At 43.9% G+C, this 26,130-nt stretch overlaps 1 protein-coding gene across 1 annotated transcript in view; it reads left to right on the plus strand.

Moving 5' to 3' along the window:
• lyst (lysosomal trafficking regulator) overlaps window positions 1–26,073 on the plus strand; it is a 62,524-nt gene extending 36,451 nt beyond the window's left edge. The window contains exons 9-53 of the mRNA XM_026191138.1: window positions 1,507–1,718; window positions 1,839–1,905; window positions 2,419–2,528; window positions 3,295–3,664; window positions 3,755–3,911; window positions 4,024–4,197; window positions 4,289–4,440; window positions 5,128–5,318; window positions 6,034–6,279; window positions 6,917–7,090; window positions 7,951–8,100; window positions 9,016–9,153; window positions 9,234–9,432; window positions 9,523–9,651; window positions 10,447–11,071; window positions 11,509–11,689; window positions 12,426–12,595; window positions 12,736–12,966; window positions 13,155–13,321; window positions 14,091–14,243; window positions 14,868–15,059; window positions 15,157–15,368; window positions 15,487–15,696; window positions 15,973–16,149; window positions 16,360–16,436; window positions 16,540–16,728; window positions 16,922–17,067; window positions 17,158–17,254; window positions 17,344–17,405; window positions 17,572–17,627; window positions 17,739–17,891; window positions 18,978–19,222; window positions 19,454–19,520; window positions 19,609–19,765; window positions 20,188–20,328; window positions 20,426–20,643; window positions 20,744–20,971; window positions 21,095–21,284; window positions 21,369–21,505; window positions 21,614–21,712; window positions 22,148–22,287; window positions 22,390–22,487; window positions 22,607–22,763; window positions 23,746–23,817; window positions 23,916–26,073. Coding sequence (XP_026046923.1) covers window positions 1,507–1,718; window positions 1,839–1,905; window positions 2,419–2,528; window positions 3,295–3,664; window positions 3,755–3,911; window positions 4,024–4,197; window positions 4,289–4,440; window positions 5,128–5,318; window positions 6,034–6,279; window positions 6,917–7,090; window positions 7,951–8,100; window positions 9,016–9,153; window positions 9,234–9,432; window positions 9,523–9,651; window positions 10,447–11,071; window positions 11,509–11,689; window positions 12,426–12,595; window positions 12,736–12,966; window positions 13,155–13,321; window positions 14,091–14,243; window positions 14,868–15,059; window positions 15,157–15,368; window positions 15,487–15,696; window positions 15,973–16,149; window positions 16,360–16,436; window positions 16,540–16,728; window positions 16,922–17,067; window positions 17,158–17,254; window positions 17,344–17,405; window positions 17,572–17,627; window positions 17,739–17,891; window positions 18,978–19,222; window positions 19,454–19,520; window positions 19,609–19,765; window positions 20,188–20,328; window positions 20,426–20,643; window positions 20,744–20,971; window positions 21,095–21,284; window positions 21,369–21,505; window positions 21,614–21,712; window positions 22,148–22,287; window positions 22,390–22,487; window positions 22,607–22,763; window positions 23,746–23,817; window positions 23,916–24,054 — 7,655 coding nt within the window. The 3' untranslated portion in view covers window positions 24,055–26,073. The remainder of the gene's footprint in view (window positions 1–1,506; window positions 1,719–1,838; window positions 1,906–2,418; window positions 2,529–3,294; window positions 3,665–3,754; window positions 3,912–4,023; window positions 4,198–4,288; window positions 4,441–5,127; window positions 5,319–6,033; window positions 6,280–6,916; window positions 7,091–7,950; window positions 8,101–9,015; window positions 9,154–9,233; window positions 9,433–9,522; window positions 9,652–10,446; window positions 11,072–11,508; window positions 11,690–12,425; window positions 12,596–12,735; window positions 12,967–13,154; window positions 13,322–14,090; window positions 14,244–14,867; window positions 15,060–15,156; window positions 15,369–15,486; window positions 15,697–15,972; window positions 16,150–16,359; window positions 16,437–16,539; window positions 16,729–16,921; window positions 17,068–17,157; window positions 17,255–17,343; window positions 17,406–17,571; window positions 17,628–17,738; window positions 17,892–18,977; window positions 19,223–19,453; window positions 19,521–19,608; window positions 19,766–20,187; window positions 20,329–20,425; window positions 20,644–20,743; window positions 20,972–21,094; window positions 21,285–21,368; window positions 21,506–21,613; window positions 21,713–22,147; window positions 22,288–22,389; window positions 22,488–22,606; window positions 22,764–23,745; window positions 23,818–23,915) is intronic.
• Window positions 26,074–26,130: the final 57 nt, after the last annotated feature.

Genomic DNA, 26,130 nt, shown 5'->3' on the forward strand with positions numbered 1-26,130 from the left:
TCTTCTCTGCATCTTGTTTTTATTGGCTATAACAACAACAGACTAACCTCGCTGGATTGAGAGGTCATGGGACCGTTATAACCTCTAAACCTGCTTGTTTTGAGTCTTGGGAAACCTTGTTTCTCACACTGTTAACTGTTTAATCGGTCTTTTTGCTGAATGATTAGTCCTTTCTGGAGTTCTGTGCATTCACTGGATGCTCTTTTTTTCAGTGCAAATGCACATACAGACAGTTACTTCTATAATAAAGAAAAAAACAACATCCTCCTTTGGTGTGCTGTGAAGGATGTGAAGCAATAAACGGTGGCTAGTTTTTAATTCATGCATATGACAAGGCAGAAAATGCGTTTAACCTCTTGTGTCAGCTCTGTTTCACCGCTTGCAGGTTAAAGACACGGCCCGATTACACTATTTTTGCTTCATCTCCTCAGAATAAAGTCATTGTTTTACGTTTTACAACTGCAGGCAACTAAATTCTTTTGGTCTCATGAGCTAGATCCTGTGACTTAAAGTCTTCATCAGATGGAAATTTTAGCTTCCTGGAAAACTCTTATGTCATGAGAAACAGAATCTTTAACCTTGAGTCATATTGAGCAAACCAACTTCAACTTCACAATGCAGTGCTATTTATTTGGTAATTAGCCTTATCTCGTGTTTCTGTAAAATCAAACCACTTATTTCCACTGAAAATCCTTTTTCAATGGTACATAGCTCAACTTAGGTAACTGAGCACAAGCACCAATGACTGTTCCTTTTTTCACACTCAATTAAAACTTGATCCTTTTTCCTGTATTTTTTTAAATCTAGCATTACAGCAATTCAAAATTATTTCTAATATTTAATAATAAAAATGTTTATTCCAGAATTTCTCTCCTCAGGCTGTTCTCGTTTTGTCCAAATTGGCTCCTGTAGCTGCTGCCTCCTCACATTTCCTGGTCTCTTAGCGGCGTTTACACTGCTCCAGATCCTTGTGTTTATTAGTTTGAGGTTAATTGAAAGGATAAAGACCATAAACATAGCGAAAAGTGATGTGAAATGCATACTGTAGACTTCCTGCAATTAAATTTAACCACAGACCAAACACAAGCATCAGTAATAATGCACTATCAAGGCAGACGGGTATGACAGTTGGTACGTGGCTTTTAGTTTATATTTACTGCTAGCAATATGTGACTGGATGCGTGTGTGGTAGATTGTAACAAAGCGTGTAGCGGTGCACAGGAAGACAACCAAGCTTCTTTAATTAAAAGGAGTTTCTAGGAGCCGTGTGAGAGCCTGCTGGACTGCTTTCCTTGAAAACACGAGGCAGCTCTGCAGCTGAGCACAGAACTGAGGCAAATTCATTTTTATGCTCTACCTCCAAGAACCCAAGAGAGGGAATGCCTTTGAATCATGGTGCTGTTCAAGGAGCAGAGGGTGGCATATTGTGCCTGTGCTTTAGCAAGGCAGGCAGTGCGTGCCAATCTCTTGTTTGTGTCTCTGATCTTCTTCTGTTGGGTTTCTTAGGTTTGAAGGTGGAGCCAGCCGCATTGCATGAGTTTGTAGCAGTGGCAGACAGGCCCGGGCGAGGCGCGCTCCTGTTCCCAGAGATCTGTACGATGGAGTTGCAGCTACTTGCCTCTGGCTCCCCAGACCTGGAGGTTCTGAGTCATGTGTTTCACAGCCTGCTCAGTGCAGTACACGCCAATCACCACAATGCTGCTCTCCTCTATGACCAGGTCCCGCCAACCACAGTTTCCTCTTTGTGCTACACTTAACCACCTCCCGTATTTGTCTTACTTTACTACTCAGCTGTGGTCTGAAGAAAATGACTGACTGCTTTGTTCCTGTTTTCACAGGGAGGAGTCAAAACTATCCTGTCTGGCTTTCACAACATTCTCAGTCAAACAAACCACTCGTTCACAGGTTTGTTCTTCATCCTGCTTTATTTTTTTTCTGTCTTATCTGATCTAAACACATATTTTTCATGTGTGACGTCTCAGGAGGAGGGGAGCCCTCTCAGTTTGCTGTTTTCCTGAGATTTTTTCTGCTTCTGACATTTCAGCTGGGTCCCCTGGGCTCAGTGTCATGTTTTATCATAGGTACCTTTAGTAGTTCTTAGTCAGTCTTACCCAGTGGGCTTCTTTGGAACTTAAGTTGATCTTATTTAACATTATAATATCATGATGTCCAAAATCTAAAGGAAAAACAAGATAAGTGTTTGCTCTCTGTGGTGTTGGGGAGGATTTTTGTCCTTGGGATATTTTGTCAGCCAATTTCTAATGGCTAAAAGTTCAAATACAACATAGATTACATTCACAATTATTGAGAAAGCTTAAGAAAAATCATCTATTTTCTGTGGTAAGAAATTATTCTGATGCCTGCCAAAATGCGATGATAACTCTTTATGTAATCTGCTCTTCATTGGTCTACATTCAGATTGCCAGACTGTGCTTGTGGAGCTGCTGGTTGCCATGGTGAGCCAGAGGATCACAGCTGAGGAACTTGCTCTATTGAGTCGCCTCTTCCTGGAGAAGACCCCACCTACTGTAAATAGCCATCTCCTATCAGTCACTCAACAGTGTGCTGTTTGCTTGCACTCGTGATGCCTGACACTGATGTCTTCTTGTTCTCAGTGCCTGCATGCTTTTGCTTGTTTTAAAGCAGGAACAAGAATCTATTTTTAACACACCGTGCTGTCAGCCTCTCTTCTCACTTCTTGCCGCTTTAAAATGTATCAACACATAATGCTCCCTTAGGTAGCTTCATTCTGTATACAATTAACACCAAAGTGTGCAGAACAGATGTAATACTAGTACTTATTAACACACGTCTGCATTTAATTGGAATTCAGACGTCTATGAGAGCAGACAGGAAGGATTTATTTTTAACAACTTGCAAGGCAAGTTAATTTTGTCATCTGTGCGGATAACACACAACTCTTTGTGCTTAGCTGTATTCATCTGCATTCTTCATGGTTTGTTTGCTGGTTCTTTATCAATATTCTGCAGGTTTATTATGGATCACAGATAAATCAGTTACATTTCTTAGTGTATTAGCTTTTATGGGGGGGCTTGGTTTTGTTTTGTTTTTTTTAAAGGGGACATATCTCTTTATTGGGTGTGTCAGGACACCCGCTGTGAAAATCGGCACTATCAAATATGTGGGGCTACCCATTGTGGCAACCCCTTGTGAATAAGAGAGCAGCTGAAAACAGCTTTAAGTTTAGGGTTACAAAAAAGCCCAGATTTAAGTGTTTTTGCATCAAATTTAAAACAGTTCCCCTAACTTCACATTTACTTTGTTACCTCCCAGGAGATTTTACTGAAGGGCATCTTACAAATTGTCGAAGCCAACATGAACATCGAACCTCTACACTTTCTGAGTTTTCCGATAATCCTTGGGGCTTCGACTCCGGGAGTGTTTTCCCCCAGCTCCAGACAGAACTGTGCCGCCGGAGGGAAAAGTGTTGGTTTGCCCTGGAAGAGCAAGCTGTCTCCAGGCCGTAGGGAGGGAGAAGCTGAGTACCAACCGAGCCACCTGCGCACCTCTCCCTGGCACATCGCCCCTCTCCACCTGCCCTTAGTTGGACAGAACTGCTGGCCCCATATGGCCAGCGGCTTCAGTACCTCTATATGGCTGAGGGTGGCCGAGCAGGGAGCGAAGGACGGGGACAAAAACAGGGGTGAGGCAGAACTCCTTTACTAAGAATCCTTTGTGCATGATGCCCATGAACACGAATCGTTTTTGACATTCTCTGATTATTGTTTTCCAGAAGAAAGTAACCCTCCTGCAGCTGAGTTGCACCATGCGTCATCTCAGGCAGGGACAAGATTGCTAGAGGAAGGACTCATTCATATTCTATCCATGGGCTCCAAGGCACTGATGCTTCAAGTGTGGGCAGACTTCTCTACAGGCTCTCTCACTTTTAGGTGAGCTCCAAGGAGTGCAGTCTCAAAGTAGTGTCAAAAGAATGAAGTGCTGTTTTTTAAGTATTCAGATTTTCTTGGACTTTAAGTATTCTAATATATTTCTTTTCCTCAGGATTTGTATAGACCCCAACGATGAGATAAAAGCAGGCCTGTTGGCACAAGCAGACTCAGCTGAGGGCCTGTTCAGTGGGGGCCAGTGGCAACACCTTGCCCTCACTTACAGCCAGCAGCCGGAGGGAAAGAAGAACGTCCACGGCCGCGTGGTCGTCTGGGTGTCTGGCATCTGGTGAGGAAAACTGACCGAAATGTAAGCTGTCGTTTGGCTCGCATGGTTTGATAAATAATTAAAATTCAGTCCAAACTGCCATTTTCTGTAGGAAGTGTGAAGTTTCTTTGGATTACACCCTACCCAGAAAGTCCAGTTTATCATCTGACAGCAACAAAACCTTCTGCATGTTGGGCCACTGTGTGCCATCCTCAGAGGAGATGGGAACACGCTGGAACATGGGCACTGTGCTACTCTTCAACGGTAGGGCTCCTGTTAAACTGAACTGAAGATAGTGTCTGTAATATCATACTTAGACATGCGCACTGCAGTCCGTTTTAATTGTTTAACTGCCCTCAGTGCTGCTCTCTGGTGGCACATTGATTATCACCTTCACTTTTACAAAGCAGTAGAAACTGTAGAAATGCTTTGTGATGCATTTGTATTTTAAAAGCGTATGCAGCTGTAGAAGGCTGCGCGTGGTGTGATGTGTGGCGTGCTGTGGATTCTCAGCATTCTCTCGGGAGGCTTACTGAATACTTCTCTGGTTACCTCTAATTGGCTGTGAAAGCCTTGCATCTAGGCGCTCTCGACCTATGAGCCCAACTGATGTGTTTAGACAAGCTTGGCCTCTCCGCTGTGGTTGGAATTCATTGTGTGTAGCAGGTTCTTCTTTGAAAAGCAGGACTGAAAGTATCAAGAAAAAAAAGTTGACCAGGACACCTCGGGAGTCTTGCATTGCATCAGCTCATGTGTTATTAATTTGCAGCGTATTAGTGGAATCATATAAATCATTAACTCTTTGAGTTCATTCAGGCTTTAGTTTGGATTTCTCACAAATCAATTTTACAGCTTCTGGATTGCACAAACACACAAAGATATTCCTTAAGAGAGAGGATATTCCCTTTTCCTAAGTCAAATAATAATAGATGTTTGCATGCCTCTTCTCAGGGTCTAGAATAGGATCTGAGGAGGCCTTCTACCTGTACACGAGTGGACCAGATCTCACCTCGATCATGCCCTGCAAGTATGGCAAACCCAGTGTAACATTCTCCAAGTTTGTCACCCAGGAAGGTCTGAAGTGTGAGCACGTGAGAGAGATTTTAATGAAGAGCAAGGATGTAGACACAACAACTTTGGTCGTAAGTCTCTCTTTTTTTCTCTTCTCTTTTTTTAACACGAGGCATTAAAACATCAGCCGTGTCACAAAAAGTGTAATTATGAAATGAAGCCAGAAAAAAAAATGTTGCCGTGTTTGTTCATCTCTCACTCAATTCCTGCAATGCCCGCCGCCGACCCCTCTACTTATGCAGGGTGATTCAAGTGCTCTGTTAGCGTGGCAAATCCCCCCTATGTCTCATTTATTGTTTCATTTCACGGTGTATGAGTTATGTGCTGTTCCAATTAGCTGTCATTAATGATACTGCATGGTAGGAAGTAATTTGTCCCAAATGGGGAAAAACAACTATTATAGTTAAGCTGCAGTTATTTTAGTCAGACTGAAAATAGTTTTTCTCCCATTAAGTGGGAATTGCTTTGTTGATAATAGCTCATTTTTAGCTAATAGCTAAAAAAAGAAAAGCCAAGATGATAAGAATAAATGTTTGGCCATTTTTTTGTAACTTACTGTTAAATCTAACAACCCTTGCCCTGGTGTACATTTGTACCCTATTTGAGGACATTTTGGCTCCTTATTTATTTATTTTTAAAATTACTTTATATCTAATATCCTAAATCAAGTATCAACAAATTTCCCACGTGTGGGACTAATAAAGGTTATCTTAATAAAGGTTATCTTATCTTAAGATATTACTTTTTTCCCAAAAAAGATAATTGTGTGCGTTGGTTTCTGCACAGGAGAGCCTGGCGGTCGTGTACGCCCCCAGCAGTCCGAGAGTCTACACAATTTATGAGCCTGTAATCAGACTGAAAGGTCAAGCAAAGACTGTGGTTACCCAGCGGCCCTTCAGCTCCAAAGAGGTGCAAAGTGTTTCCCTGGAGTCCAGTGCTCTCAGAGCTCTGCTCCCCACCGAAACCCACGGCCTGCAGAGTGTCCTGCACAAGATCGGAGGAACTGGAACTTTTGTCTTCCTCTTTGCACAGGTGGGATGATTTAACCCTTTCTCACCCAAGTGTCATACAGGCTGCCTGGACTTATTTTGTAATTTTGGCTTTAAAATTGCTACATAATTCTCAGCTTTCAAGAACTATTTGAATTTTCTCTCTAGCCCAAAATAGTTGAGGAGTTACAGTAATGTGAGGCACATATGGTAAAATCTAGAACCTGATTTTTCTGTCTGTGTGCACACAGCAGTATCTCGTGAATGCTTTGTGCTACCGTTATACACCAAATATCTCCATAAAGCTCATCTTCTCTTCTTTCCGAAACCAGTTGGGGTTTCTTTCTGACACAAACTGTAACAGAGTTATGATTATTTAAAGAGACCCAAAATAAGTAAAGGGTTAAATGTGAAGGGCAAAGCCTATATATAATATGTATGCAATTTGATTGCAGTATGTAGGAGAAAGAAGGCTCTTGAATGACTTTGGAGAATTTTTGAATTTGATTAATTATATTCCAGGCCAACTGATGAGGTGCCCATTAGTTCAGTTTCATTCATAAAGAAAGCATTTGACATTATTTTGTGCTTCTGTGAGATCTCAGTGGCCACAGCAGGCCCTCATGTTCACTCTGTTTTGTTTTTCCCCCCTTCGCCTCCTCTGGCACCGTTGTGTCCAGACAGTGGAGCTCAGTGACTGTGAGAAGACCCAGGCTCTGGCCCTGCAAGTGCTGCTGTCGCTGTCCAAATTTAACCAACACCGCATCCACGAAATGGACTGTTACCATGGTTACTCCATGATCCATCAGGTCCTCATCAAGCCCAAATGCATCGTAGGATATCACATGTTGAAAGTGAGTCACACCTTGAACTCTTGTCTTCTGTCCCTGCAGCCTCAGCTGATCTGCACAGTAAAATATATCCTCTATTTATTTGATTTTTGGGGGGCCATGAATCTGATCTGGCCCGACACACTGGTTCCTCTCTGAGCCGGTGTTGGTGACCCTGCTGTTACTTGACCCTCTGGCTGTGTCTGTAATTGAGCTGTGTAATGGCTCTGGCTGAAATGCATTGTGTCTGACTTGATGAAACACTGAGCTCCTGCAGAGTAACACAGCAACTCTGATTGCATTTGTCACTTTAGGCTTTCTCATCCTGTATTGTATAGCATAGAACTGCACTGATTAGTGGCATTAAATTCCCATGATCATTCCTATATAAAAGGAACACGCTGTGCTACAGTTGTTGATAGTTTCCATTTGTACCTTTCACTTCATGCTGTAAAAGAAATCTAATTCTGGTACCTTTCTTAAACTGGGGTAGTTACATTGTTAACCTGCATCTTAATGTTTTAACTGAGTGCAAGGCTGCAAGCTTCTGTCTTCAAGTAACAAAATGTACCAGAGACATAAAGGACTGCAAGATTTATGACCACTGCAGTGAATCTGGTCACAAATGATATTCTTTGATCGATACAGACAGGGCTGCTCGTGGAGTAAATGGAATTAGTTTTGACTGAGTTGACTGAGTGATAAGCACTCCAAATATTTCATGGAGAATGTATTGATTTTCTTCCTGCTTGAGATTCAGAACTAGAGATTATCAATATGTTGAGGTGTGTTTCTGATGAGAGTGAACGGCGCCCTGTGAGTTATTATCACAGAAACTCTACAGAAGTCGTTGCGTTTCTGACGGCCACGATTTTTCTTCCTAGACTTTACTCGATGGGTGTTGCAGTGGACCCATCCTCATCCTCGGAGAAGACGGTCAGTTCCATTTGGACGCGGAGTCTGTGGCCGTGGTTCAGGATTTAAGGCTTCTCTCAGACATTCTGTTGGATTGGAAGATCTGGGCCAAGGCGGAGGTAAAGACTGCATTACAATTAAATGTAACTATGGCACACCGTCTAATTCAATTACATCGTTTTGGTCAGGTCCATCACGTCCAAAAGCAACATCCATGTATTTGCACACATATATTTTCTTAAGAACAGTTTTTATCATTTATCATTTACATCAAAAAGAAACTGTAACATTACATCAAGTTAAAGTCCATCGCCCTTCGTGCGAGGATATCTGTAATGTAAACATCCAGAAAGCCTCTCTCCTCCTTAATAACAACTCATCATCTCCACTCTCCTCGGTGGAAATAAGTAGAGCATAAATAAATAATGTATGATGTTTTTGAAGGACACTGTGTCTAACAAAGGCAGACAAAACATGAAAAACTAAGCAGGTGAAGATGAGCAATCACACATTCATTACTGTGAGGATACTTCAAATGAGCTGCATTTCTAATGCAGTTTGTTCAAGATCTAATCATTCATTTTCTCATCACACCTGAAGGTACAGTTGTAAAGAAAAGAAGGAAAGTTGTCTTTTTTTCTGAATGACTTTTGTGAATCTCAGCGTTTCTGGTTTTTTCAGGGTCTGTTCATTTATTTATTTATTTATTGTTATTGATATCCTCTCCTGAACAGACAGAAAGCTTAAAACATTATCAGCTAAATGATGAGCTTCTTAGAAATTCATACATTAACTCTAGTGGCCATAGTCACTGATTTTAGTTCTCCCACAAAATCCCCGCGGCCTCTGAAGCGCTTTAAGGTTTTATCTTCTGGTGAATCAAATGTTTTCGGAGAAAGCATCAGTTAGTGGTTATTCCTGCAGTTTTTGTGCTGCAGACGACATTTTTTAAAATCAAAGAGTCCGTGAGGATTCTTTCCAGAACTGTTTTACTGTCTCAGCCGTCATATGGTGTCATTTACTGTTTGTGTCAGTGCGGAGTGTGGGAGACGCTGCTCGCTGCCTTAGAGATCCTCATCAGGGTTCACCACCCTCATCAGGTCTTTAACATCCGTCAGTTCCTCAAGGCTGAAGTAGTGCATCGCTTCCTGCTCACCTGTCAGGTATTACAGGTAGGTCGCTGCCACAGAGCTGCTTCACATTCCCTTCCCTCTTCCTTCCTTTTTATTTTAAATATCGTGTTTGTTTTAAGGAACATCGGGATGAGCATCTCACGGCGATCCCACAGGAGGTGTCTTTGTCATTCATCAAAATCATCCAGGAAGTACTCGGGTCTCCTCCTGACATGGATCTGCTAAAACTGATCTATAACTTCCTGATGGCAGTGCACCCACCTACCAACACCTACGTCTGCCACACTCCATCCACCTTCTACTTCTCACTGCATATAGGTGAGGAAGCGGTTACAGCTGAGCGCACCGGCTCCATATCAAAGATCCATTAAGCTAATGTGCCATGTTCCTTTGATGTTTCTCTGTCAGATGGGAAGCTGTACCAGGAGAAGGTGCAGTCCATTATGTACCTAAGACACTCCAACAGCGGAGGAAAGTCTGCCAGCAGCTCTGTGGTGTCGCTCTCCCCGACTGCTTTTGCCGATGCTCCTCATGACGGTACAGCTGCTCCAACTAAACACCAACCTTAATGCACTCCCAGTACCCTAACACAGCAGATAATTAAATACAGACCTCAGGTTGTTGCTTTGAATGATATTATAAATCGAAAGCTCAGCAGTGCTTTTATGAGAGTATGTGCCTCTAACAAAGGAAATTTGTTTAACATGTTTAGTGCTGTATCAGCCTGATTACGTTGGGTTTTTCCCCCTCACTCTGTGATGAATTGGTCTCAAAAGTTTTATTTTAAGAACTTAATGTAAACATCATTACTTGTGGGAAAAAGCTGATGCATGAGCATTAGGTCATTATAACTCTCCCTCCCATCCTCCTCTGCTTTTAGCTTTTAAAAAGACTTGAAATAACCTCAGCTTGATGTAAGTCTATTAGAGCCTCTCTTTGTAATACTTTGTGATATAAATTCAACATATCTAATTACTCTATCGTTTTACCTCTTTTGACTGAGCATTTATTATTCCTGGTTTTACTTTAAGAGCCCCATTTTGCAATCACGGTGTTTCTTTTTGATTTATATTTTATTTTAGTTAAACTTTAGCAAGCACATGAGTAATTCCTACAATACTTTGTGATCAACTCAGCTATAAGGGGATAGATTTAATTTCCTATTCCTGTTTAAACAAGGACGCATTATGTTGTTCGCCGCAGCCCGCTGGTCTCTGAGTATTTGTATTTGCACTTTAAGTGTTGTATACTATGCGTGCATACAAATAAGGTGCTCTGCAGCCTTTAATTGAAGCATTTGCAAATACTCAATGAGTCTCTTGTGTTTTCCAGGCCATCTCCATGCTTCTTCCCTTGATCATGGAGGTGATGATCAGTCATTACGTGCCCCTAGTCTGGGGCCGTCTCCGTACTCTTCGCCTCTGCTGACGCCTCGGCTCGGACGCAGTAGCTCAAACGAGGCAGCCGAAGGTGACGGGGCGTCCCTCGCCACTCATCAGGCTCTCGGAAGCACAGAGACGCTCAAAAAGGGCGGAGGTGATGAGCAGCTCCTCAGCAGCTGTGAGTCTGCCAAGACGATATGTGAGGACAAAGACGCGGGCGAGGGAGCAACCCCGCGCACACCATCCATCAGTGTGGAGGAGGAGCGGGATGAGGCAGCAGAGGTCGACAGCCTGGCAGACGGGAGCGTTGGGGTGGCAGAGTCCGAGGACAGGTTCGAGTGGGTCATGGACGAGGCGCCACGCCGACCTGACAGCCTGAAAGGCATCCCATCCTTCCAGAGGAGCCACAGCAATCTTGCTAGTCTGGGTCTGGCCTTCCCAGCTACAAATGGCTCGCTGACAATCAGCCGGTGGCCCACAGCTGCTGACCGGAGCTCCATACCTGAAGACTGGGAAAGTTACACCTACTCTCCTGGCTATGAGAGGGCTCACAGCAAGACTGAGTCCAATGACAGGTATGTAGTTCTCTTTAACATGGCAGCTTGATATACTGTGAATGAATAAATAAATAAAAAAACATTCGGGATGTTTTAAGCGCTCATTATCATAAGTAATTATGTTTATGCAGCCCATAACAAACTGTGGCCAAGCTGCAGTGAGCAACAGTTTATCTAAATCCACGTGCACGTGGGTTTAGCTCTGAATGTATCACCAGAAACGTCTCGCATCTGATAATGACCAGAGTCGGGATTTGCATAATCTTCATAAAGCATGTGCTCAGAGTAATAATCCCCAGCCAACTATGACAACGATTTGTACTTCCGTGATAGATTCAGCTTATTCCTCCTTGTTATATTAAATTCAACACTCTGTCTGTACTTGACTTTCTTAGTGTTATTTGGTTGGTGTAGCCGTTCATGTGCAGTAACATTCGTCTTGGTGTGTTTCTTAGGTCCAGCACAGAGGATTGCCTGGTGCTGATCTGCTGTGGGCTCTATGATCTTCTGAGGGGCATCTTGCTGCTGTTGCCTGACCTCATGCTTGAGGAGGTGATGGACAAACTCATCCAGACAGAGGCCCTCATCGTCCTGGTCAATCACTCATCACCGCTCATCCAGCAAGGAGTCATGAAGGTTGGTTTCTCCTTAGAGAGTCTGATGTACTGTAAAGCAGAGGGGGGTCTGATTCTGCACCAGGAGTTCATTTTCATCCCAGTATCTTCTGCAAAATACTGTTACGGGCTGTAGGATGTGTGAGCTCATTGCCATTCCAACAAGCTGTAGTTACACATTAGTTTTGTATTTTATGCTTTGCAGCAAGCACTTTTTCCCCCGAGATACCTCACACTGAGCTTTTAGAAAGCTGGGAACAGCTTGGACGGGCTGAACACTACTTTTTTCCTTAATGCTTACAAATCCCATCAAAACTCCAAATCACAAATGTGTCACTGAATAGCCTTTTGTTTTACTTTTGTGTATTTTTAAGAATTTTATAAACTAGGTGGTTATTGCAGCTAAAAGGTTTGCACACTGAAACTTCACTACACATTTTCTTTTGTTAATCATAAATTACTTGTAAATAGTGGCTCTTTGGGAAAAACCTTGCATTCAGCCCACTATATTTTCCAACAATTAATCCAAATTTTTTTGTGCATATCCCTCCTAAATGCCAACACACATGTGGTTCCTGTGGAGCATAGGGGCAGTGCTACAACCCAATTGTCAGAGGTGAAAGGGTGCAACAGCTGTTAATAAAACAAACAGGAGGATTGTCGTAATACCACGGATGCCTCTATGAGGCTGAGGGATAACACTGGCGCTGTACTCCTCTGTACTGACAGGCGTAATTTATTCTGCTTCTCCCACCCAGCTGCTGGACGCCTATTTCACCAGAGCTCTTAAGGAGCAAAAGGAGAAGTTTCTGAAGAATCACGGTTTCTCACTGCTGGCCAACCAACTATACATCCACCAAGGCAGCCAGGGGCTCCTTGAATGCTTCTTGGAGATGCTGTTTGGACGGCCGGTGGGCCTGGAGGAAGAGTGAGTACATAACATCCACTGCACCACAGGCGCATGATTGCACATTAATATGTATAGAATTGTCTGCCGTATGAATAATGTTGGATGCAAACATATTCTTCATGTTGTGCCACATTGTTCTTTCTCGTGTTTCTCTTTAGTCTGGACCTGGAGGAAATGGAAAATCTCTCACCCTTCAGAAAGCGCTGTATCATCCCAGTGTTGGGTCTTATTGAGAACTCTCTGTATGAGAACTCTTTGGTGCACAACATCCTGTGTATGCTCCTGCAGCTCATCAATGCCTGCCCCAAGCTGGCAGACATCCTGCTAGACCACGGACTGCTCTACGTGCTCTTTAACACCCTGTCTACCCTCAATGGCATGGAGAACGGGTACGACTGCCAGAACAGGGAATGATTCATTCAGACATCTCCACGGGTTCATAGCACGTTTGTGTTGAACCTTTGAGCCAAGAATTAAATCATTAATCCTCTTATTGTTGGTTGATCTGGCACATGTGAGTGGTAGACTGACTTCCTGAGCTTCATATTTTCTTGTTTTCCTTGTCCTCCCTCTGTAGTATTCCCCTGAATGACTACAAACTCCTGGTGTGTGACATCCAGCAGATGCTTGTAGCTGTGACTATTCACTCCTGCAGCTCCTCTGGGTCCCAGTACTTCCGCATCATCGAAGACCTCATTACCTTACTGGGTTTCATGCAGACCAGCAAGATGCGTCGCACACAAGGTGAGAACCGTATTTCGATACACATGCAAAACACATCAGTCTTGTCACCTCCCATGCTCTGCAATCGTGGATGATATCAAGCTGTCAAGCTTGGCTACAGAAACAAATAGGGCTGTCACTTTATTATCTCCATCTGCAGAGTGGAAACTCATTTGAGAAATATCTCCCATTTTCATCTTCCCACCAAATGGTTTTCTCTCATTTTTCCCTTTTATTTGCTCTCTGAAAAATATCTCTCCCTCCTCTTCCCCATTAGCACTTATTTCCTCGCTATATTTATGATCTGATATTATCATTCTGTGATCACAGAAGCATTAGAATGGCATTATGAGTGTGTATCTTTTTATTTTTGGTTGCTTTTCATTTCAGATATTATATTCAAATGTTCAGATGTATTATTAACATTATGGGGCTCTGTGCAAAAAAACATTTTGTATTGTTGTTCTCAACTTCTCATAATTATTCTAAGTCTTAATTGTACAGCACTTTGCAGTTTGCTTATTTCAACTTAATGACTGTGTCCTTGTTAGTGAGGCGTGTGTGTTCATCACTAGTGTAATCAACACCATTAAATGCCGCATGAGGCTACCTGTGCTGCTCTGTCTGCAAGTCCTGTTGCCATTAATTTTAGTGTTGTCAGTATCAAAGAGCAGTAATTAATTGTAAAATTGACTAACCTGTCAGTTGACTGTAGCATGAAGAGCGTGACCTTGAGTCACTCATCAGAAGCAGGTTGGCTCTAACATGACACAAATCTTTCTTTTCCCAGAGATGGCTGTGGCTTTGCAGTTCCGTGTCCTTCAGTCGGCGATTGAGTTTATAAAAACGACCGCCAACCAGGAACCTCAGAAACTGAGCACTTCTGTTAACGCTCCAAGCTCTCCGCATCACGCCATCTATCAGAAACGCAAGAGCATCGCCGGTGAGTGTCTCAAACTGGCTCTGGCACTGTAGAAAGCTGCAGTCTGCTTCTGTGCTGCTGGAGGTAGAAATGTGTCTGTTTATTGATCGTCTCTTCATCCCGATCTGAAGGTTCCATTGCCATCAAAGACTCCATTATCCCCCGCATCCCCAGGCAGCACTACTGCTCCTATGGCCAGATCCCCTTGTCCCCTCCATTCAGCTTCCTGTCCCAGGACTCCCCCCTCCCTTCCCCCACTGGAGCTCCATCGTACATGCTCCACTGTGACGCAGGTAGCTGGGACTGCGGTCCACAGCGGAAAACATCCTCCCTGTCAAGGGGCATGTTTCCCTCTCATGCAGTGAACTCACCCTGTCCCCAGGACCTCACCTTGGGGGTTAATTTGCCCAGTACCCCAGTGTGTTACTGGTGCCTTCTCTGTGTGCATGTGAGTGTGTGAGAGATCAAATGCTTAACTTCGTCAGTGTTAAGCATTCCAGCACAGATGACTATTTGATTAGTGAATCCTAATAATTTTCTCTTTACCAAAAACACGTGTGCTTATCCTTTCTGAAAACTGGCTAATTATCCCAGACTACCAATTTTATAACCACATTCGAGCACTTATCAAGATTGTTCTTGTAGGTCGGCGCCGGTTCTCTCTGGCCCAGACTGACTCTCTGCTGATGCGAATGCGCTCTGTAGCCAGTGACGAGCTCAACCAAATGATGCAGAGGAGGATGAGCCAGGAAAACCCCATCCGTGCCAGTGAGACCGAGTTTGTCCAGCGGCTGCAGAGGCTTGTGGTTCTTGCCGTCAACAGACTCATTTACCACGGTACACAGCCTGGTGTTTCTTTGAATGATCTGGTCTAAACCCTTTATGAACACTGCACGCTAATCCTGCTTCTGTTTTTTTGTTTTCCTTATTTTAGATGTGAGTCAAGATTTATTTGATCTGCTGAATATCCCAGAGTGCACAGACCAACAGCTTTTCACACCAGATCCAGCTGATCAACCGCACGAAGATGGTGGCTCCGCTTCTGTCCCGCACTCTCCAACTCCCTTCACTCTACCTCCTGCGAGCAAGAAGAGCTTCCAGAAGGACATCCTCCAGCTCATGATGGACGGGATCAAAGTCAGCCTGGTACGACAGCAGTCCAGTTGAAGCTTTTTCATGCTTTAGAAGCTCTTATTTGTAAACCTCTACTCTGAGCGTTGTAGCGTTTGATGGCTAACCTAGTGTTGCTACTGTGTATCCGTAGGGGAGCACAGGTCGTGGCGGAGCCCCGCATCAGCAGTGGCGAAGGATCCTGTGGTCCTGTCGGGACACTTTTCGGGTCCAAATTGGCCGTTTGCTGGTGCACACACTCAGCCCTGCACTTCCTCTATCAGACAGGAAGGAGGCACTTCAGTTTGTGTTTGATCCCAAACATTTGGATATCCTCAAGGAGAGTCTCAGCCCTGGACTAGAGGTGAATGTGATTTGTCATGTTAACTCCCATGAATTAGACCCTAAAGTGAGATATTTCTGTTCATTTTAATCTATATAATGAGAGAAATTGCGGATTAGGTACAGAAAAAAACTCTTTAGCTTTAAAAGTTCAAAAATTGGTGTCTTTCCCTGTTCATCCCCCTGCCAGACTTTACTGAAAGCTAGATGAAGCTCGGCTCCAATAGCCAGTGTCTGTGACTTACTTCAGACACAAATAAACTAAAGTCTGCACTTTCTTTTCTCTCGCCGCTCTCAGCACGGACCAAAGTTGTCGCTGTACCTGTACGAGATGCTGCACGATCACAAGGATAACCTCACCAAAGAAGAGCAGAGCGCCGTGGGTGTATTCATGACCTCTCTCAAGCTTTGCGGTCATCGCTGCATCCCACCCAATGCTCCACACAAACAAGACTTGCTCAAGGCCATAAAAGAGGTACGTCCTACACGGTCATTGTCAAAGAGTCATTGTTAAAGGAAAGGGCACCAGCTTCCAGGCTGCTTTAGTCTGACCTAATTCACCTGTTCCCTTCAGCTGTATGAAATATATTAACTTTAGTGCAAGCAAAAGTCTGTCTTTGATAACCTGACAGGCTGTGCTTAGCATTTTTCTTATTATTCAGATAAATTTGTTTACCTGCAACAGGAAAAATTCAAGTATGAAGCAGAAGAGAAAACAAGTAAAGTGGCATGGGAAAAGAAAATGGCAAATGCTCAGAGGAAGTGAGTATAATTCTTTTCTTTCTTTTTTCTATTGTTAACAGACAGAATCATATGTTAGTTTGTTTTATTTCGTTCGCTCACTCTTTTTATTTTTCCTCTGCAGTCTTATCCAGAGGCTGGATGGAAAGTCAAAGGATATATCCAAGATTGCAGCCGATATCACTCAGACTGTGTCCCTCCGGCAAGGCATGGAGAGAAAGAAAGTCATCCAGCACATCAGGGGCCTCTACAAGACCGACCTGAGTGCCAGCCGCCACTGGCAGGAGCTGGTGCAGCAGCTCACACACGACCGGTAGGAGTTGTTCATGATCTACATTACTGCTCATGTCATCCTCGCTGTGGCTGCTTGTTTGTTGGTTTTGGTTAAAGTGCGAATAAAACAAATCAAATACTTCCCTTTCAGACCTGCAAAGCTTTCTTTTGTACTGATGTAAGGTTTTGAGTGTGCTTTTTTAGTTTCTTTTTCTTTATTTTTTTTCCTCCAGTGCGGTTTGGTATGATCCCACATCCTACCCAACTTCCTGGCAGCTGGACCCCACCGAAGGGCCGAACCGTGAGCGACGGCGGCTGCAGAGATGCTACCTCACCATCCCAAACAAATACCTGCTCAAAGACAGACGCAAGCCTGAAGGTGGGAGGAAAAAATGCTCTTTGGCTAAATTTTGTGTCGCACTGGTGTCTCCCAAATCTCATATTTCTTTTTTTCTTTTTTTTTTAATAGAAACTGTGAAGCCACCGCTGTCCTTCCTGTTTGAGGATAAGACTCACTCCTCCTTCTCCTCCACTGTTAAAGACAAAGCCACCAGTGAATCCATCAGGTATAACATCCTGCTTCTTTCTTCCTGTAACCCTTTAAGTGAACATGTCATGTCAGGTTGTAAGAAAAACGTCATTCTTTTGTCCTTAGGTTCACCAGACGTTGCATCAGCGTTGCCCCTTCCAGAGAAACAGCAGGGGAGCTTCTTCTGGGTAAGACACCGGCCACTGTTTACACAGAGCTCCATAATCTGCTCTCTCTGAGGCACCGCGGAGTATTGCTCCTCCATCACACACAAGCATTTGCTATTTATTCAGTAAAGGAAGCGTTTGTTTGTCTTGCGTTCAAATCTCACTCTCACCCTGTGCTGTCTCACAGGAAAGTGTGGGATGTACTTTGTGGAGGACAACGCTGCTGACGCTCATGACAACCAGGTAAAGCCAGAGCACCGTTCAGGCGTGTTCCCTGCCAGAGGAATGACAATAATTTCTGCAATAATTTCCGCCTGGCTACTCAACACCGAACATGTTTGTGTGTCTGAGCAGAGCCTGCACGGGGAGACCGAGGCACCTTCTTTCTCCTGGACGTACGAGGAGATCAAGGAGGTGCACAAGCGATGGTGGCAGCTAAGAGACAACGCTGTGGAGATATTCCTCACCAACGGCAGGACGCTGCTGTTGGCCTTTGACAACTCCAAGGTGAGTGGAGTCAGAGGGGCTTTTAAATAAAAGACACCGGATCGTTTGTGGAAGGTTTGGTTAATGCTCATGATTAATAAACAGTAGATCTTGTAAGTTGTTTACTTTAGCTGTTCAACATAACTATTGCAGAGCGCTGACTGGACTAGACTACCCAGCAGATTACAGGAGGAAATATTCCAGTCTGTGTTTTATCTGAGTATAAAATGTAACCGCACAGGATGGACTGTGATTAAAAATGATAAAACAAAGAAGCATAGTGATGGTCAAAGAGAAAGATTGGACAAAATCACAGTTTCAGAAGAAGAAAAAATAAATGCTGTGGGAGTTAATTGTTGAATTGCCTTTTTGGTATTCTGCTCTTGAAACCTCTGGCTCTGTAGTGCTCCGTGCGAGAAATCGATCTTGACAATAAGCCATGATAATAAGATTCAGTAGCATCGCACTCTGCTGTGAAAATATATCGTTATTTTGCAGTGGCTTAAAGTGATACACTGAGAGAAAGTTACAATATGGTCAGACAGATGGCTTATTGCTCATGCTTTTAATTCAGAAAAATCAAAGGGCGTGCCGACCTACTGAGCACACGAAAGCCAAACAGATAATGTTTGCAGACTTCTGAAAACCTTTCTGTCAATAAGGCAGGAAGAAAAGTTTTCCATTTCTCCTTTGTATTTATTTCAAGTTCAGAAGGATATGGAATTTTTAAAGTGTAAATGTTTGCATGCTTGACCTAATGTGATGTCAGTGGATCGGGATTATAGTCGGGAGATCATCGTAATTCAACATCATTACGATAATATAAGCCTCACAGAGCTACTAATGGTTTGAAGCTTTTTAATTGTAAAGATCGTTATGTTCTATCATAGTTGTTGCAGAATCTGAGGCTCGGTTTGCTGGAGAAGCTTTAGAATGAATGAAACTAAAACTAAAGAGTAATTTAATTGTTTTATGTGGATTAGCCATTAAATATTTTTAAATTAAAGTTCATCTTTCATGTTACATTTGCAAGTTAGCACCATGTTTCAGTCAAGTCTCTAAACTACCTCTGGAAATGATCTCGTGGTGTCTCTGCTCTGGCCTCAGTTCCGAGATGACGTCTACCACAACATACTGACCTCTGATCTTCCCAACCTGCTGGAGCACGGAAACATCACGGCACTCACGCAGCTTTGGGGCTCGGGTCAGATCTCCAACTTCGAGTACCTCACGCATCTCAACAAGCACGCCGGCCGCTCCTTCAACGACCTCATGCAGTACCCGGTGTTCCCCTTTATCCTGCGAGATTACACCAACGAGACTCTCGACCTGCAGGACCCAAACATCTACAGGTCCGTGCTGGATGACGAATCTTTTCCCGAGTTGACATTGACACAAAAGCTAATTTAAAGCCTCCCGTTTAAAGCTTTTCTATTAAAGTATTATGAATCCAGGCAAACATTGAACTGTTGTTATATTTTTTGAGAAAAAGTGAAAGGGAACTGGCGTCTCTTTGAAGTCAACGCTTCTGTCGCTGATGATGTCATCGCTCAACAATTTTTTGCTTTCGTATTTTAACGCAGGAACTTGAGCAAACCCATCGCCGTCCAGTCCAAAGAGAAAGAGGATCGCTACGTGGATAATTACAGGGTAAGTCCTCGTGTCTGTTTCAACACGTGCTACTCGAGCATTTTGCGTATTCCATAAATAAAAACACACTGACGTGTTCCTCGTGCAGTACCTGGAGGAGGAGTACAAGAAGGGCATCCGTGAGGACGACCCCATGCCTCCCGTCCAGCCTTACCACTACGGCTCCCACTACTCCAACAGCGGCACTGTGCTGCACTTCCTGGTTCGAATGCCTCCTTTCACAAAGATGTTTCTCGCCTATCAGGGTAAGTCGCAACATTAAGCCTCCTTCAGAATACAAGAAGAAAATCTTATGGTTATGGTTAATTGTTTTGGGCCTCTAATAAATGAATGATGCTATACTTATACTGACCAAACAGTATGTTTTGTTTTTTTTATGTGAAGCCTGAATCTGGCACGGTGCTCTCAGATCTAACATAGGATTGCAGTGTCTGTGTTATTGCTTCATGAAAGCCTGCTTCATCTTTACACTCTTCTCTGATCAGCTCCTCACCCTTCCCCTTCCTCGTTTCTTTCTCTTTAATTTATTTTGCATTCATCTGATCCTCCGAGGCATCTTTTTATGTGATTTGTAAACGTATTCAGCGACCGTGGTGTTTAAGGTCATGAAAGATGTTTTCAATCAGTGAGTCGAATTTGTAATTAGACTGTCTCCGGCCTTAATCAGACCAGAGCTTTGATATCCCGGACCGGACGTTTCACTCCATGAACACTACGTGGCGTCTGTCCTCTTACGAGTCAATGACTGACGTCAAAGAGCTTATCCCAGAGTTTTTCTACCTCCCAGAATTCCTGGTTAACAGAGAAGGTAATTAGTTTTCCTTTCCTATTTTTAGCTTTTGTGCGTTCATCTTTCATCTTCTCAGAATTTCCTCTTTTTTTTTGTTTTTTCTTTGCCTGGATAGGTTTTGATTTCGGGGTTCGTCAGAATGGCGAGAGGGTGAATCATGTGAATTTACCGCCGTGGGCTCGCAACGACCCACGTCTGTTCATCCTCATCCACCGACAAGCACTAGAGTCTGATCAGGTCTCCCAGACGCTGTGTCAGTGGATCGATCTGGTGTTCGGGCTCAAGCAGAAAGGCAAAGCAGCGGTCCAGGCCATCAATGTCTTCCACCCAGCTGTACGTAGCTGCTGACTCTCGCATTTCCTCGACGTTAGTGTAAAAAAATAAATAATAAACCTTTGTCGCTCAGACACCAGTTTCATGTCACTCTTTACAGACCTATTTTGGCATGGATGTTTCGGCTGTAGAAGACCCTGTTCAGCGACGGGCCCTGGAGACGATGATCAAGACATACGGACAGACGCCCAGGCAGCTCTTTAACACCTCTCACATCAGCAGGACAAGCACCAAACTCATGGAGGGGGAGCTGCCAGCAGCCATGGGCCTCCTGGTCCAGCTGGCCTTCAGAGAAAGCAGAGAACCAGCCAAGGAAATAGTCTGCCCGGTAATCAACTCTGTGGTGTTTGTGACTCTGGCAGCCTGCTGTGCGCTGAGCAAGACATGACTTAATTCACCACCCGTGAAATGATCTGCTCCTCACCTAGCAATTTTCTCTTCCTCTCCCCAGAGTCCGCTGCCGTGGATCAAAGGTCTGAAGTGGGGCGAGTATGTGGGCTCACCTTCCGCTCCGGACCCAGTGGTGTGTTTCAGTCAGCCGCACGGGGAGAGGTTCGGATCCCTGCTGGCTCTGCCGACGCGAGCCATCTGCGGCCTCTCCAGCAAGTTCTGCCTCATGATGATTTACAGCAAGGAGCAGGGTAGGAAGCCCAAAGACTCATTCCAGAAAGTATTGCACAAGTGCCCCGCTGACTCGCATTAAATTTTTCTTCTCTGCTCTGCAGGTGTGCGGAGCATGCACAGCACAGACATCCAGTGGTCAGCCATCTTAAGCTGGGGCTACGCGGACAACATATTGAGGCTGAAGAGCAAGCAGAGCGAGCCACCTATCAACTTCATTCAGTGTTCACAGCTTCACCAGGTACGCATCAGTTTATGCTTCGACAAATCCTGACCACCTGTTATATAAGAGTTATCTGGCTTTTGGTGTGCGCTCCTCCATCCAACCGTCCGTCTCCCTCTCCTCCAGGTGACCAGCTGCGCCTGGGTGCCCGATGGCTGCCAGCTATTTACGGGTAGCAAGTGTGGAGTCATCACCGCCTACAGCAACCGCTTCACCAGCACCACGGTGCGTTTCCATGGCAACGTCCCCCTCTAACCTTCCGCCTGCACACGAACACCCAAACCGCCCACCCACCGCTGATTACACCCCCACCCCCCACCCACCCCCGTCCTCTTCTTTAGGCAGCCTCACCATGCTCAAACGCTCAGCTTCATTAGTCACATCACAGCTGCCCTTGAAACACATTTCCACCGAGCCCATAAGTGGGATTAGAGGTCTCAGAGTTCAGTCATCAGAGAAGCTTTCAGACCTCGTCAGTCCCCACCAGTAGACATGTGGATTTGCCATTTTTCTGGACTTCCAGCAACTACCGAGAGGCAATTTGACTTTAATTAATGGAGATTTTTAGGAAAAAGCAAGACACAATATATAAGAGTCACAGATACATTTAGATCTGTATTTCTTCTGTGTGTGGTCTCTAACATGTATTTCCCTCCACAGCCATCAGAGATGGAGGTGGAATCTCAGGTTCACCTGTACGGGCACACGGGCGAAGTCACCAGCCTGTTTGTCTGCAAACCTTACAGCATCCTCATCAGTGTGAGCAATGATGGCACCTGCATCCTCTGGGACCTGAACAGGTCAGTGTGTGTGAAAGGTTTTTATGTTTTGTTTTTTTTAAAGAAGAAGAAACTGCATTATGCAGTGTTTGTGTGGTTTCTGAGTACTTCTGTGTTTTCCAGACTCTGTTATGTACAGAGTCTCACAGGCCACAAAAGCCCGGTGATGGCTGTGTCTGCCAGCGAGACCACAGGGGACATCGCAACAGTGTGTGACTCAGGTATGAGGGGGCGGGCGTCTTCTTTTATAACCAGAGTGTTTATCGCGTCTCATCTTCTGGTTATTGAAGTGTCTTCTGGTCCTTGGTGTGAGTTATGGCTCCTCTTCTTTTGTTTCCAGAGGGAGGAGGCAGCGACCTTCGCCTGTGGACGGTGAACGGGGACCTGATTGGGCATGTCCACTGCAGAGAGATCATCTGTTCTCTGGCTTTCTCCAACCAGCCGGAGGGCGTGTCTGTCAACGTCATCGCTGGTGGGCTGGAGAATGGCGTCGTCAGGTAGGCAAAACTTTTCTTTTGCCGTTACGTTTGTGTCCTGTTCCACTAGACGGCTTTGGAAATTTTGGAGGAGGGAATACTTTTTCGACTTCAGCTTTTCCTTCTCATATAGATCCACTCCATGGCCACTCACCAAAGTAATTAATACAGTTAGGTCCATATAAATATGGACACTGACACAAGCTTGGTTTTTTACATGTTTACTCAAACATATTTTAAATATAGTCATAGAAGTTTATATAGTTATAAGAACGAACATTGTATTTTCAGTTATTTAATTTGTCCAATTACTTTTGAGATCCTGAAATGAAGGGATTGTGTTCAAAATACTTTAGTTCTTCACATTTTTATCCAATTTTTTTGTTCAACCCGCTGAATTAAAGCTGAAAGTCTGCACTTCAACTTCATCTGAGTTGTTTCATTTAAAAATCATTGTGGTGATGTTACAAACCAAAATTAGAATAAAGTTGTCTGTCCAAGTATTTATGGCTCTAACTGTAAATAAGTAAATATTGCATGACAGAAAGTTCCTGTTTTTCACTCTCTGCTATAGAATTTATTTATTTTACAATAGCTCAGAAGTTTTTTAAAAAAGGAGAATAAAATAGGAAATTGTCTGTGAATGACCAAAAACGTTTATACTTGGAGTGCAGTCTGAGCAAAGAGCTACCAGAACATTGTAATTTTACACATTTATTTCTTATAATTTAAGCCCAAGGAGTCGTGCTGACAGATTTGTTTTACTGCAGCAGAATTTCTGTCATGTAGAAAATCCCAGATGTCCTGTTGAAACTGCACTGCTGGTTTTCTCATATTAAGAGATCCCATGAATTAAATGTGTAGTTAAATGTCTTTGGATTGACAGGAGCTTCACTTGTCCGGCCCACTGGGCTTGCATGTGGCCCACGATGTAAAATGAGTTTGACATCCCGCTCCCTGTACTGTTTATTTTTTATTTTTTTAATCTCTGATATGTTTTCAGGTTATGGAGCACCTGGGATTTGAAACCAGTGAGAGAGATCACATTTCCCAAGTCTAGCAAGCCCATCATCAGGTTTGTTTACTGCGCGCTGTTCTCTTTGTACTTTTATGCCACGCCTGTATGCTCGTCAGCATTTTAAGTCTAACAGTCTCCTCTCGTGTCTGCTTCAGCCTGACGTACTCGTGTGATGGCCACCACCTCTACACGGCCAACAGCGAGGGCACGGTGATGGCGTGGTGTCGACGGGACCAGCAGCGCATGAAGCTGCCCATGTTCTACTCCTTCCTGAGCAGCTATGCTGCAGGATGAGTGTTTGTGTGATGTTTGCGCCTGTCCACTTCTCAGCAAGAGGACCTCCCCTCCTCCTCCTCCTCCTCTTGTCTGCACTGACAGAGAGGAGGACATGTCAGCATGTCCTCAAACTCTCTGAACCCTCCCTGACTTTTAAATAAAGCCATCCCCAGCAGAGCAAACTGTACCGCCGCCACTCCCAGCATCAAGAAATGATTATGAAAATAGTATTATATGTACATAAGTATATATTTATAAATACATTAAAATGGACTCTTGCAGGAATGGTTGAGTATTTGGCTGAGGCTGCATCAGACACTTTATACAAGATGTATTTCTGAGAGTGTTTCATTTGTCGAGTCTTTAATTCCTGCTGATGTGTTTTTGTTGGCTGGTGTTGATTTAGCCGTTTCCTGGTAAGCTGCTATGGTCTGGACAAAGCCAGACTCAAAGTGTGAAGACCCTCGTGTTTCACCTCGACGTCTCCTGCAGCGTGCGGTCTGACAGATCGCCGCCCCAGCTCAGTGAACGCGTCCTGCTGACGCTGCAGTGGCTGCAAGGGAAGGGAGCCCCCTCCTCGCGTCTGTCGCCAGGAGAGGTCCCGCTCTGCGGGAGTGAGACGTCCCTCCGCCGCGCTGTCTGCTCCACTCAGATCTGAACGCTAGAGTCACAGACCTGCTTCACTTTGTGTCTGAGCTCAGTTGACGGACCGAGGGGACCTTGTGGGTGCCTGTTGTTCTGTCCTGCTTTTGCATGCTAGGACGATGCTGCCCTTGACTGTGTGAATGTGGATGTAACATTTGCTGCAATGCTTCTTGTTTTAAGGCTTCCCTTAGTTAAACCAGCCCATTTGCTCTTTAAAAACACCATGGAGGCTCATCTCTGTCTTGCCCGTCGCTTAAATGCACAAGAACCACTTTTCACTACTTTACAGGGCTGATTTATTTATTTTTTTGAGAAAGCAATTAACAAACTGTTAGATGCTTGCAGTCGGAGGAGGAAGAAGGCGGAGGAGAGAGTGATTTCCTGAATGCTCCGTGATCCTCACTGATCTCCCACACTTACTTAGCACCTGTGCAGCATTACTAAAAGGGTGCAGTGGGTGTGGGAGGGTTTAGTAAAGAGCGTCGCGTCGGCTGATATCATATACACTACACACATCGGTCTGGGAAACGGCCGAGCAGCTGTTTCTTTTTCTTAACCCACTCCAGGATCCATGTAGCCTTTCTTTACATTCCCACTTACGTTACTGCACTTCACGGTTTCTTAAACGAGAATCAGAAGCACTTTTTTTTCCCCCCTCAGCTACTTCAGTTTAAGTAGAGCCAATGATCTGTGGCCTTAACACAAACTGAGCTTGATTTAATTCCACTAATAAATCAAATCCAGAAAGCAATATCAGACACAGACATGCAATAGGTCATGTTTTTGGTACCTTGTTTCATGTGGGAAGAAACCAGGGTGCATTTCGTTTCTTTTTCTAAGACAGCTGTGAAACAATTAGTTTTTATTCCCTTTTGTGGTGACTGCAGCACCCGGTGACGACTAATGTCTTACACTTACTTGAGAAAGGGATTATTTCTTGTTAACTCATTCCTTTTCGCTTCGACCTGATTTATTTTTCTTCCTGATCCTACGTGGACATGATGTTACTGTGTTTGTTTACTGATTTTCTCTATGAAATGTATGAAAAACTTTATGTGAACCACAACCTCTCAACCCAAATGTGTGTTTGTATGTATTTTTTGTTTGTTTTTTTTTTAATGTAAAAGGTAGAAAATGTGACAGATTTTCTGACGGAAGGAAATATTATATTTCTGTTAATGACTTAAAGCTATGCATAATTTAAGATCATCGTTTTAGGTTGCTTAAGTTGTATTTTGGCCCCTCCTGCTAGTTTTCTGTTTTTTTCCTTTGCATTTTTGGCATCTTGAAGGTTCCTAATGTTTAGTTTTGTTTGTATGCGTGTACGTGTTTGAATGAACCAAGTGATAAGCATATTATAAATATATAAAAATCTATAAATATTTGAAGAAATATTATCGTCGTGTTGATTGTGTCCATTTCTTTGTGTGCGTGTGTTGGGGGAGGGGT

This window comes from Astatotilapia calliptera, chromosome 13, assembly GCF_900246225.1.
Source record: "Astatotilapia calliptera chromosome 13, fAstCal1.2, whole genome shotgun sequence".
Classification (NCBI taxonomy): Eukaryota; Metazoa; Chordata; class Actinopteri; order Cichliformes; family Cichlidae; genus Astatotilapia; species Astatotilapia calliptera.